This window comes from Macrobrachium rosenbergii, chromosome 50 (assembly GCF_040412425.1).
Source record: "Macrobrachium rosenbergii isolate ZJJX-2024 chromosome 50, ASM4041242v1, whole genome shotgun sequence".
Taxonomy (NCBI): Eukaryota; Metazoa; Arthropoda; class Malacostraca; order Decapoda; family Palaemonidae; genus Macrobrachium; species Macrobrachium rosenbergii.
Window position 1 is genome coordinate 28,614,154 of NC_089790.1, and position 13,335 is coordinate 28,627,488.

A 13,335-nucleotide genomic window follows, 5' to 3' on the forward strand; every position below is an offset into this window, starting at 1 on the left:
AATTCTTCCTTTTCCACTATTATGTAAACTTACCTTCCAACTGACAAGCACGAAAAACTTTCCCTCGGAAAGTGTCACAAAACATTCTGTTGCCTTCTAAGTGCGTCACAGATTAACTTAATATAATCCGGTCTCCTGTCAGTTTCGTTTGGGAAATTGAAAAGTAATAGAGTACAAACTGCATTAGTTTCTACGCAAAGGAGGATTCGAAAATCTTATGACAAATCTTATTACAAACTGAACCGACACAAAATTGACTGATTTACAATAAATTTTTAGTCTAAAGCCACGGTAAGCTATGAGCACAAATGAACACAAACGTGTGTTCTTCTTCCTTCATTTACTTAAAAAAAAACATTCATGGTGAATTCATGGTGAATTACAGTACCTCCAACACGACCCAACAAGACTCCGTTAAATTAGCACAGAAATCTTAATTATCCAAGATGTAAATGACAAGGATAAAGGAGCGACAGTAGATAGTGTAAACCTACAGATACATCAGCTCTTTCATAAAAGCCTTGGCGGTCTTGATCTAGATAACGAACCCCAACACTACCCTACTGCACCACAGCCCGCCTCAACCAAAGCACTATCATACTTACCCTGGGCCAAAAAGCGCAACATGCACCCTATGAAAAAGCGATAAACACCCTGACCCAGAAGGCAAAGGGAACAAGAACACCTACCTGTTTGTCACCGTCATAGTAGATGAGATTTTCGGGCGAGAGCACAAACCAGCGCTCCTTCCAGTTGGGGTGGGTAAAAGCTCGTTTATTTTGAGAACGCTTCGTCATGAAGCTCTCTTTGAGAACTTCTTCGTTCTTCCCGGTCCCTGCCATCTTTCGACTTTAGGAGTTTTGATTTTGTGCTACAAGAATCCAATCCCTTAACATAAAACATAAGACAGGATTGGAAATCCACAGCCAGAGGCGAGACAGTGGCCCTTGACTATAGGGAGTGTCGCCAAGGATTAAAATAACCCTTCCCCTGCCATCCTCTGTAATAAAAAAACAAACGGCACAACATTACCAAGGTTTACAGCGCCATTTGAAAATGACGTTCCATTTAAGGACCTGCGCCTAAATATACACCTACAAAAAATTTAGAAGGAATTTCATGTTGCTAATTTCTTAAGTCAACACTAAAACAGTTTACAGATAACAGGCAGATTGACCATTGCAGTGCATATGTGTCTTGTACTGACTTTACTTTTCATTAAGAAAAATATCACCCCTTGGCGTAATAGGGTTACATGCAAATACACAACAAAGTGTCAATAATCATATATATATATACACACATACCTAACGTTATTACACATAAAAAGTAGAAAAATAAAGCACTAGTATATGTCGATTGTGCTGAACATCAAATTCTTCTGCCTGTCTCCTTTCAAGTAATAAAAGAGATGACGTTTAAACACATTTTCAACAATTCTAATGTTAATCTAGAACACTTAACATAACAATCAATGGTGAACAAATACACATAAAAACGTTTCATGGTGTAATATTGTCAATAATAATTGAAATAGGCTACACATGTTATAAAGATAACAGTTTGAATAATTACTGTACCCATATTTTTTCTGTACGGAAACAGTTCATAGATCATGATAAAAAATGTAAGCACGAGCACGAACACGCACACGAACACACACGAACACACACACACACACACACACACACACACACACATACATACATATACATACATACATACATACGAGGGTAAGTCAAAAAGTTCCAGGAAAAATTCAATATACTCTTTATTTAAGGAAATTCAAACATCATTTTTCTACATATCTACCATCTAACTCTATACACTTTTCAAGGAGCTGTTTCCACCTCTGCAACCCTTCTTTGTAGAAATTTGGGGCCTTTCTATTAAACCATGTTGAAACTGCATGTTTAGCAGCATCCAAAGATTCAAACCGGACTCCTCTTAAGTGTTCCTTGAGTTTTGGGAACAGGAAAAAATCTGAAGGAGCAAGATCAGGACTATAGGAGGATGGAAGAGTTTCCCACCTAAATTTCCGTAGGACTTCTCTTGCAACACTTGATGAATGTGCTGGAGCGTTATCATGATGGAACAAAATTCTGCGGTGCAACTTTATCTCGACGTTTTTAGCCAATGCAGTCTTCAGTTTTTGCAAAACACCTTTGTAGTAGTTCCCGGTGATTGTTTTTGTCCTTCAAGGAAATCAATAAATCACTCCTTTAGTCCCAAAACACTGTTGCCATATGGGCAGATCTCGCCACTTTGAACTTCACTGGTGCAGCTGAACCTCTTGGTAACCATTGCTTTGATTGAATTTTACTTTCTGGGTCATATTGATGGATCCAGTTTCATCTCCAGTAACAATCCGGTCAAAAAACTCTGATTCATTTGATTCAATCTTCTGAATTAAAACTGCAAGAGAAAGTTCAGCTCTTTGATGAAGTTGGTCTGTACTGCTTTTGGGACCCAACGTGCTGAAAGGGTTTAAATAGAAACATTTTCATTTAAAATTAAAAGGCAACATGAGATCCCAGTTTGATTTATCATATCGATAGTAATGACGATCTTCATCCACTAGATTCTGCACCAAAACAATTCTTTCATTTTTGCAGTCGATGGTTTGTCTCTTGGGTTGTCTTTGAGGCGACCATCCTTAAATCCTTTATCCAATCATAAACAACTGATTTAGATGGAGAAGTCCATAAACTTGTTGCAAAGCTTCAATAATTTTTCCTGGTTTCCAATCAAGCTTGGTCAGGAACTTGATGTTAGCTCTCATCTCAAAATTTTTATTTTCCATGGGAAGAGGTTACTTTTCTGAAGCAAAACACGGATGTAGCAAGAGGATGACTGAGAAGTCTATATGGATCACTACATCACAGATAATTGTTTCAAGTATTTGAGTTGTTTCATTAAAATTTAATCATTCAACAATTTTCCTGGAACTTTTGACTTAGTACATTTCAAGATACAGAGTGACATACATACATACATACATACATACATCTGAGACATATATATATAATATATATATATGGCTGATCATATATATTGTGGATGAAGTGATTCAAAAGTCAGACAAAAAAGAGTAGATGTAGTGGTGAATTGTGGCATAAGAAAATCAGCCATGAGGGGTGTGTGGAACAGCTGATGTTTTCAGATGATACAATTACGTTGATTTTGGACTGTTAAGAAAAAAACACAGAAATATATATAAAAAAAAAAAAATATTGATATAGCGTTTATATAGGAATGGATATATAGAGAAAATATCAGCAAAAGTAAGGTTCTGATGGGAAATGGAAACCAGGAAGATGGAACAATGAATAATGGATGGTCAATAAAAATAAATCTCAACAAAAGTATTCAAATTTAAACATTTTGAAGAATATAGAAGAGCAGAGCTGAATGATTTGCTTTTGAAACAGTTGAGGGAAGAAATAGAAACATTAAAAAGGAAAACAAAGGTGATGGATTACATGAAATGCTGTGTACTGAGGTGCAGACTACTTTCAGGTTTGAAATTTATGTCTGCATATAAAAACAAAAGAAGGTTTAATTGTTCTTTTGCATCAGGTAAAGTACGAAAGAAATTTCAACTGATATTGTAAAGAAGTTCTTAGACAAGGAAACAGACCAAAAAACGGATGAACATTAAATGCGTTGAAACAGATAGAGTGATTAAATTTAAATTGTTAAATGTAAGCTTTCCAAGATGGGAGAGTGACTGGGTTAACGTAAAAGTGGGTCTAAGTTTTATGTCTCAAATGCTTTCAGTATCTTTTTATGATTAGTCAGACAAAACGAGTAGATGTCGTGGCCATTTTTAATGAAAATCATCATAATGGAACAGATATGTTTTAGATGATACAATATGACTGTGGACTTTATAAAAAGGACAATTTTTTAAAGCGTTTAATAGGGACAAGCTTATAATAAAAAAAAGTTTGATGAAATATACCAGGAAGATGGAACAATGAATATGGATGGCATAAAAATGCAAGTATTCTGGATTAAACATTGAGAGTAGAGAGAGGAGTTGGAATTGTTTGAAACATTGGGAGGAAACTTGAATCTTTTTGTTTTGTTTTGATTGTATGAAGGCACTATTGAGGCAGCTCTCCTTTACAGAAGGAAAAGGACGTTGAACAACAAACAGAGAGGTTCAAAAGTTTACAGTCACTCATGTAGGGAAAGAAATCTTATAACTGATATTGTCATGGAGTTCTTTATAAACGCCACATGAACATTAAAGCGTTGAAACAGATAGAGGATATCTTTGAAATTGTTAAATGTAAGTTTTTGTCGCAAATGAAGCTGTTACATGTAAGTTTTTGTCTCAAATGTTTCTATGTTATTATTACCATAAAACGCCTATTCTGCCATTTTTAATATATCATCTAATAATAGGATATTTTAATTTCATGCTTATATTCTTTATATGGAGGACAATTTTTAAAGTAATATGACATTCTTATAATAAAATAAAGTTTTATATATACTTACCAAGTAATTACATAGCTAACAATTTCTAGTAACCGGTAACTAAAATTTGGAATTCACGGTAGCGATTCTTTTGTTTTGTTTTGGTGTAGGTTAGCCCACTTTGGAAAGGAGGAACAACACTGCAAGAGCTTCAATTTGTTTATTTGTAACGTCCATGTTTGGGAGGGGGAAGGGCTCCCATTTGATAATTAAACCAAAAATCATTATATACATCAAATTTAATTATAAAAATTTATTTTTATATAAGTAATTAATGTCCATATGAAATTACATAGTTGATTCCCACATTGACGTGAGGTGGGATTCATGGACCTATTCTACCCCAAAGCATTAATAAAAGTAATGAGTTGAGAATAAAAAAAGTTGCTAGCATTGATACAATGCTTGTTGTTTCCTTACCTGGTAAGAGTGCTGCTGCAGAAAGATACTGCCTCTGATTGGCGCTCATCTTAACCCTCAGAGGTGTGGTGGTATACCCAAGTGTCACCTGCTACATAAGTGGGGACATTGCAGCGGAGGACTTTTCCGAACGCTAGCAAAGCAAAAAAGGTGCCCCTGCCCAGGGCGCAGTACCAACACAAAATAACCAGATAACAACTGCCTACACCACAAAATTAAAACACCACCACCCAACTATTAAAAAACCTGGTGGGCATCCAAGTACAGAGTACCACCAGACTCCCCTAAGACTCAACACCAAGTACCAAGGTGAAGAGTAAGGATGGAAGGAATGCTTCCTATACTTCCTCCCCCAACACCATGCCAGCCACCGAGAAAGGATCCAAGGTACCGCAATTATTAAAAACTGTTTCAACATCACGTAAATAGTGCAACGTAAAAACTGACTTACATTTCCAATATGTAGATTGGAGAATGGAAGAGAGAGAGAGGTTATACTTAAATGCTAATGATGTCACCACAGCCCTGATCTCATGAGCTCTCACTTTCAAAATAGGTAGAAGCTCTTTCCCTACTTGGGAATGTGCCTCACAAATGCAGTCTCTTACGAAGAAAGATTGGGCATTCTTCGAAAGAGGCCGAGAGGGGTTCTTCACTGAACACCGTAAGTTATTGGAAGGACCTCTTATTTTGTCAGTCTTATGAAGGTATAATTTAAGTGCCCTCACTGGTCAAAGGGATCTCTCTTCGTCTTCTGAACCTACTACCTGTAAAAGGTTCTTAATGCTAAAAACCAGGGCCAAGGCTTTGCCAGATTCTCGTTCTTTGCGAGAAAACCAAGGGTGTAGGAACATATCACACCTCCATTACAGAAACTGATTCTTTTATCAAGAGCCTGAAGCTCGCTTACTCTCTTGGTAGTAGCTAAGGCTGCTAGGAAGAGGGTCTCTTTGGTCACATCCGTTAACGAAACAGAGCCGAGGTTCGAAAAGTGGACCCACAAGCCATTTAAGGACTATGTCCAAGTTCCATGACGCTTGTTCTATACCCTTTCGTTTACTAGTATCGAAAGATTTAATTAGATCAAGTAAGTCCTGATTCGAGGACAGATCCAGGCCTCTATGTCTGAAAACCAAGCTCAGCATAGCCCTGTAGTCCTTAATAGTGGAAGAGGATAAGCCCCTACAATTCCTCAGAAATAACAAAAAATCAGCAATCTCTGTCACAGACGTTTTAAAAGAAATGTGATTTCTTTTGCACCAAGTGCGGAAAATAGCCCACTTGTTTTGGTAGATGTTGGAAGATGACTGCCGCTTGCATTTTGAAATAGCTTCTGAAGCTGCTCTCAAAAGGCCTTTAGCTCTGAGGAGCTTCTTGACAGTTTGTAACCTGTCAGAGCTAGAGTAGATAACCCTTGATGGAATTGCCTGAGATGGGGTTGTCTGACAAGCTTGTGTTTTAGAGGGAGCGGTCTTGGGATGTCGACTAGGAGACTTATCAGGTACGGGAACCATTCCCTCAGCGGCCAAAACAAAATCATCGAGGCATTCCTGTGAGATCGGAACTCTTTTATTACCTCCTATATCATTCCGAAAGGAGGGAAGGCATAAAGGTCCTTGTCTGACCAGTCTAGAAGCATGGCATCCGTTGCCCATGCTGAGGGATCTGATATTGGTGAATAATAAAGAGGAAGACGGTGGTTTTTGGAGGTCGCGAATAAGTCTAGAGTCGGCCTTCCCCACAGTTTCCAAAGGTCTAGGCAGACCAATGGATCCAAAGTCCATTCTGTGGGTACCACTTGGTTGCCGCGACTCAGTCCGCTAGGACATTCAGTTTGCCTTGTACATATCTGGTTACTATTCTTGTCTGGTTCTGATTCACCCAGAGAAGAAGGTCACTCACTAACTTGCAAACAGAGAAGGAATGGTTTCCCCTGTTTGCTGATATAAGACAGGGAGGTTGTACTGTTCGAGAGTACTGCTACAATCTTGCCTAGGACTTCTGGGGCTTGTAGTCCCAAACTGATTGATTTCAGCTCTCTCACATTTATGTGCCAGCTCTCCTGTTCCTGTGACCACACCCCAGAGACTTCCTTGTCCCCCACGCTCCCCAACCTAAATCAGATGCATCTGCATAGAAGCTCAGGTCAGAGTTCTGAGAAAAAAGGAACCTCCCTTCTAGCAACCTGTCTTCAGACCTCCACCAAAGCAGGTGCTTCTTGATGTCCTGGGTTACTTGAAAAACAAATGAATCTGGATGCTTTTTTCTGCCCCAACTGGCTCTGAGAAAAACTTAAGGACTCTCATGTGGAGTCTCTCCAGAGAGACAAACTGCTCGGTGGAGGCCAACGTCCTGAGGAGACTCATCCACTTGTTGGCCTCGAGTCTGAATGTATGGGGACATGGAAGTCCCCCTGACGATTGGATGCAAGGATTGAGCGATTCGTCTCCATTCTGAATTTTGTCTTCTGTACGAAGACACTCAGAGAGCTGACATCTAACACTGGTCCCCATCCTCCTGAAGACTTTGGGACAACAAAGAGGCAACTGTAAAACCCCTCTGATTCTACATCCGTGAGTACGTCTATTGCCCTTTTTTGAAGGGATGAAACTTCCTTCCATAGGGCAGAAAAACTTTTTGAGCCTATTGAGTATGCAGTCAAGGCAATGGGCTTCTTGACTAAGAGCAGATCTTCTTTGAACGGAATAAAGTAGCCCTTCTTGAGTACTTCCACAACCCACTGCTCTGCTCTTCTCTTGCTCCACTCCTCCCAAAAATGAAGGAGCCTGACATCTAATGCTGCACGGGGAGCACTGTCCTCACTTCTTAGAGGAAGGTCTGCTTGAAGATTTCTTGACAGATTTAGATGAGAAGCAGATGTAAGCTCTTGGTCTGGACTGAAACCTTTGCCTGCCCCCTCAAAAGGGATGACGCTGCAAAGGCAAGGATGATCTGGCGCTGAAAGAGGGATTCTCCCTAGAACATTTAGAGGACTGTGATGAAAGGTCCTGTGTAGACTTCTTTTGTAAGTCTGATGAGATCCCATTAACTATGGGAAAAGGAAGTCACATACTAGGGGGGAGAAGAGAAGTGCCGACTTCTGTGCTGATGTAACCCCCTTTGAGGTAAAAGAGCACCAAAGCTCTCTTTTCTTCAATATGCCCATCGAAAAGGTGAAAACTAACTCTCGGGAACCGTCTCTTATCCCTCTATCTATGCAAGAAAGAATGTCAAGAAGATCTGAAGCAAGGTCTGCTGGAACCAAAGGATAGTCCTGGATTTTCTTAGTAAAGGTGCCTACTGCCCAATCCAGGAAGCTGATTACTTTGAATACTCTGAAAGTATTCTTAAGTAAGTGGTTGAGCTCGGAGGATGAAAACATCACCTTGGCCACTGCAAACGCCAACCTGCAGGAGGACTCAACAAGACCCGAGAAGTCCCCCCTGGGAGGAGGCAGACACGCCCAGGGAAGAAGCCTCTCCGGTAGCATAATAAGAGTGTCTTCTTCACGACAAACACAAAGGGGGATAACAGAACGCGGTCTTTCCTGCTCTCTTATCTGCTAACCAGCACTCAACTTCACTCATAGCCTTCCTAGCCAAAGTAGAGAGCACCATGGGGCAGCTTGGCCGACTCCATAGGCAGGTTGCTTATTTGGAGGTGGAAGCTGGAGAGGATGGGGACACTGACAAGAAGAATTTAGGAAAATTTTAAAGAAGAAAGCGTAGGAGAGCTGCATATGCAGAAGGAGGAGTATCCTCCTCTGGATCCTGACCCTCTTCTTCAGCTGGCAACACTGGAGACAAGGACACATCTACAGTGCTAGCAGGAGGAGGAGGGGGCTTCAAAAAACCCAACCAAGATGTCGTCCAGGCATTGCTGGATGGGAGCTAGAGCCGGATCCACAACAGTTGGCGCCGCAATAAACGAAGCTGTCGCTGAACGATGAGAAGAAAAGATCGGAAGTTCTGGCACCAATGGGCACTCGGGTGCTGCTGGGTGCTCTGAAGCAACTGGCCGCTTGGACACTACTGAACGTATGGGCACTACTGGGCACCCAGGCGCTATTGGGCACTCGGGCGCTACTGAACACTTAAGAGGTCAAATGACGTTCTGTCACTCCTACACTTCGGGAAGCTACGGAACGTTTGGATGCATGTACAGGTGCTGAAAGGTGCTCGGGCACTAATGCATGCTCGGAAGCTGAAGGAGGATCAGGAGCCGATGGGCACTCTGACACAGGGCGCTTACACTTAGAAACTGAGGGAGTCTGTTTGGGATCCAAAACTTGAAACTTCACAGGCGAACGTTCTGGCAAAAAGCGATCTGGGCTGTCCCATAAACTGTACGATGGTCCAGACTCCTTGACCTTCTTAAAGAACAAGGCACCTGAGGGGTACTAGACACATCCACTGCAGACTTTTTCAGTGGTCTGGATTCGTCACTAAAACGCCATTGGCGTCTGTGTTCAGGACTAGAAGCCTCTGAACTGGAGGATAGACGCCTTTCCCATGGCTGCCTGCTGTCACCTGGGATTCAACTACAGGTGTGACTGAGGGGCTGACTGCCCGTGGGCACACCCCACCAACCTCCCTTGGGCCTCTGGTATGACTTCTCCCATGTACAGGGGAGATGTCAGGGACTGCGCCTGGAAGAATTGGCGGGACAGACAGCCAGCTCCTCCACTAACACTTCACTATGAGCACTTTTTCACGGTCCGCAAGCGCAAGAACTGTATCTCCTAATTAGCCAAATAGTTCACTAACAACTCAAACTTATGATCAAACTTTGCTTCTAGGTTGGCAATGGCACTGGGGTCAGAAGTATGGAAGCTGGGCACAGGATCAGGTGGAACACCTGAAGGACTGGGAATTGGGGACATAACAGAAATAACAGGAACATCAGAGAAGACTTCTAAGATTCCTGTCTAGCTAATGACTTGTCACTCCTAGAGGTTGCTTTCCTCTTCCTATCTCTTTCCTTGGGAAAGGTGAGAAGCCAATACTTTCCACTGTCTAGGATCCCAATCGACACATTCAGCACAAGTCAGATCTAAAGAACAAACTTGACCCCTGCAACCCATACACACTGTATGCAAGTCATATTTGGCAGAAGTCAACCTTGTATTGTAGCTTTTGCTGCAATAACGAGTGCTAGTTGTACTTGCGTCACACATTGTCAGTAAAAAGTTGACTAAGTCTCAAAAGTGAAAAAGCAAGTCCAAATTCTGAAAAATTGTCTACAATAACAAACCTGACTAAATAAATGCCGGAAGGCTACGAAAAGACTCCAAAATACTTCACCGTTAACTTCAGGATAACAACCAGTAAAGCCTACGAATTCCCTAAATTGAAGCTGCTGCTCACAACCTTCGTCGGGAGCTGGCAAAAATAAATTGAAGCTCTGTGCTGTGTTGTTCCTCTCCTTTCCCAAAAGTGGGCAGGGCTAGTTACTTACACCAAAACAAAACAGAACTGCTACCGCAAATTTCATATTTTAGCTTCTGGTTACTAGAAACTGTTAGCTATGCAATTACTTGGTAAGTTACTTATATAAAATTGTATTTTTCCTATGTAGGCTATATAAACCATTGCCTTTTGTGTGGGAGTATCCTTCAATGTAAGCTAAAAATGATCACTGAACTTGGTAAAGGTGGATTACGGGAAGTGAGTAGGGCAATAAGCCCCACTCACCTGCTGTCAGCAAGCACTCTTCCCTTTGGCCTTATGGACAAAGCTTGGTGGCTGTGGTGGGATCAAGAAATGGTTCTGGTACGTATAACTACGAAAAATACCATCACCAGACTAGGTGTGGTAACCCACCTATGAATGTTATGACCTCAGTTGTGAGAGTGAGCAAAGGGAACAGTGACTCCTGTAAACTCCTACTTAGTCTGGCATATGGATGGCAGAGTAGTAGGTGGCCAGGTCTGAAAGAGGGTGTAGAGCCTCACTACTTGAAGGAAGGATCAGGAATGAAGTACATACTGTACTACCCTTCTAAGGATATACTGTACAAGTTGGATGGCAGCTACATCTGGCTAAAAGTGATGAGTTCGGAGTAGATCTAAACCCCCCACCCTAATGGGAAGAGTGGAGGGTGAAACATCTTCAAGGTCAAGTTCTAAGACTGGAAGCTCAGTTTTGCAATTACCTGTACTTAGTCCGATCCAGCAGGTACTCAGCCCTAGTGCTGTTCTACTAGGGGAGAAAAAAGGTAGAAAAGAGAGACCAGCCACTCTACATTCATACCCGAGACTTTCACCAGACTAAGTACTAAGACAAGATACTCTTCTATTCTCGTGGAGCTGGTTCCCTACACAATCTGTCCAGAAGCCACTATAGGTCCCATGGAGAATATGTCCAGGGACTTGTAAGCAAGGTCCCTCTGACCTAATATGGCAAATTCTTCTCAAATATTATGTAATGGCTTGCAACTGGCACAAAAGCATCTTGTCCAGGTTACAACCAATAGTGTCTCAGAGAAGGGAACCAAAACCAACAGTGTCTCAGAGAGAAGAGAACCAAAAATTATCATATCTCCTCAGAAACTGACAGGTTCTGAATCTTCACCAAAAATTCTGGGACATATGAGAACATGAGAGTCCCCCAACCCTTTGAGTGTTGGATTAGATGGGATAATCTGTGTAATTCCCTGACACTAAAGCTGGCAAAAGAGCCTTGAGAGTGAGATCTTGGTCTGAAGCTTCCCCTGGGCTCCTTAGGAGCCTGGGATTAGGCTCAGGAGGAGGAAAGTCACTTCTCACTAAGGAGAATGAATCTCCTGACGGGAACAAGACTGCTCAAAGCTCCTTGTGAACACTGAAAACAACACTGAGAAAGAGAGGTCTGTGTACTTCAGTCTGAAGAACTGGTCCAAGGCAGTGATAGCCTTTCACCATAGAGACTAAGAGGAGCTTGTCTCTGCTAAGGTAAATGGGGAAGTCTGCCACCCATTTAACTGATATTCTGTCTAGAAAGAGACCCCTTATTTGAAACCAATTACATACAGAAGATGGCCCACTTTCCGTGGTAAACATTCACAGAGGAACTGCAAAGGTACCCAGACATCTCCCAAGCAGTCCAAACATATCCTATGAGAAAAAACTCTCATAGGATATGCTGGATAGCCCTCACACATGAAGCAAAAAGAGAGTGAACTGTCTGGTGGTGCCTCTGAAGTGGGGCTAACAAAAGAGGAAAATTTAGGAGGAGGGGGAACCACTCAGCATACAGCAAATGAGGCTCCAAAAGGGTTATCCTGAGACCTGGAGTGATCAACATCTGGCTGATCACCAGATGAATGGTGAAAACACACAGACGTCAAGATTGTCCTGAGGTGCTGGAAAGCATCTTCCAGGGGTACCCAAGGGTCTTGAATGGGAGATCAGAACACCGGGAGCTTCCTGTTTGGCCACGTGGCAAACAGATCAATCACCAGTGTTCCAAATCTCAAAATGCCTCCACCCTATTCAGAAATGTAGGGACCACTCCATCCCCACAACCTGACCCTGGTGGCTGAGCTGATCTAAAAGAACACTCCTCCTTGCTAAGAACTTACAAAGCAGGGAAACTGTGGCCCTTGTCTGTTGACAGTGGTGTTTTTACTTCTCAACAGTGTTGATATGCAAATGAAGTACATCCTTTGCCCACACACCTGAGATGAATGTGCCATTCAGGTGTGCAACCCAAATTTCCTTTGATGTGTTTTTAAATGGGTGCACTTCCAGAAGAGAGGCATAATTCCAGAAAAAAGCAGTTCAGTGGAACTCCCACTCACTGAACTCCCACTACAAGGTTCTTGCCATCCAAAGCTCAAGTAAGAACTTCTTTGATCTCTCTGCTCAAGGGCACAAGCTGAGGAGAGGGTAGCTTCGGGCAACAAGTGCTACTACAGTTGCCACTGAAGTGAGTCCAGGTAGAGACTCCCATGCGGAATGAGTTTCTCCAAGGACAACAATGGCCGGAGACAACCTACCAAACCAAGTGGGTCATTCCTGTTGGAACAGGAATTGCAAGAAGTTGGTAGCAGAAAGGATATGAAAAAATCAGATTTAAAAAAACATATCAATAATGAGACTAAGAAATATTTAAGCTTAACAGACAGCAAAGCACAATGCCTACACTAAGTGATGGCAGGTGAGTGAGGGGTATTCCTCATTCACCCCCATTAACCCACATTGTTACCAAATTCAATGACAGTTTCCAGTTCACACTGAAGATCACTCCTACATAATATGCAATGGTTTGTACTCCTTTAGGAACATCTGCATTTCATCATCAAATTATTCAGGGTTAAATATAAAAATTTTAAAGTACAGTAGCGTATTTTTCCTGGGTAAACAAACCAGACCTTTAATATTTGAGTATTTTTCAGTGCATGCTAGGAGACAGTCACTGAACTTGGTAACAAGATTGCTAACTAGTG

The 13,335-nt window shown here is 41.8% G+C and overlaps 1 protein-coding gene across 2 annotated transcripts in view; it reads right to left on the minus strand.

Annotated features, from left to right (window-relative positions):
- Btk29A (tyrosine-protein kinase Btk29A) overlaps nucleotides 1-13,335 on the minus strand; it is a 666,915-nt gene that overhangs the window by 636,631 nt on the left and 16,949 nt on the right. For both annotated transcript variants that reach the window (XM_067094352.1, XM_067094353.1), the window contains exon 2: nucleotides 690-1,000. In XM_067094352.1, the coding sequence (XP_066950453.1) occupies nucleotides 690-842 (153 nt within the window). In that variant the 5' untranslated portion in view covers nucleotides 843-1,000. The remainder of the gene's footprint in view (nucleotides 1-689; nucleotides 1,001-13,335) is intronic.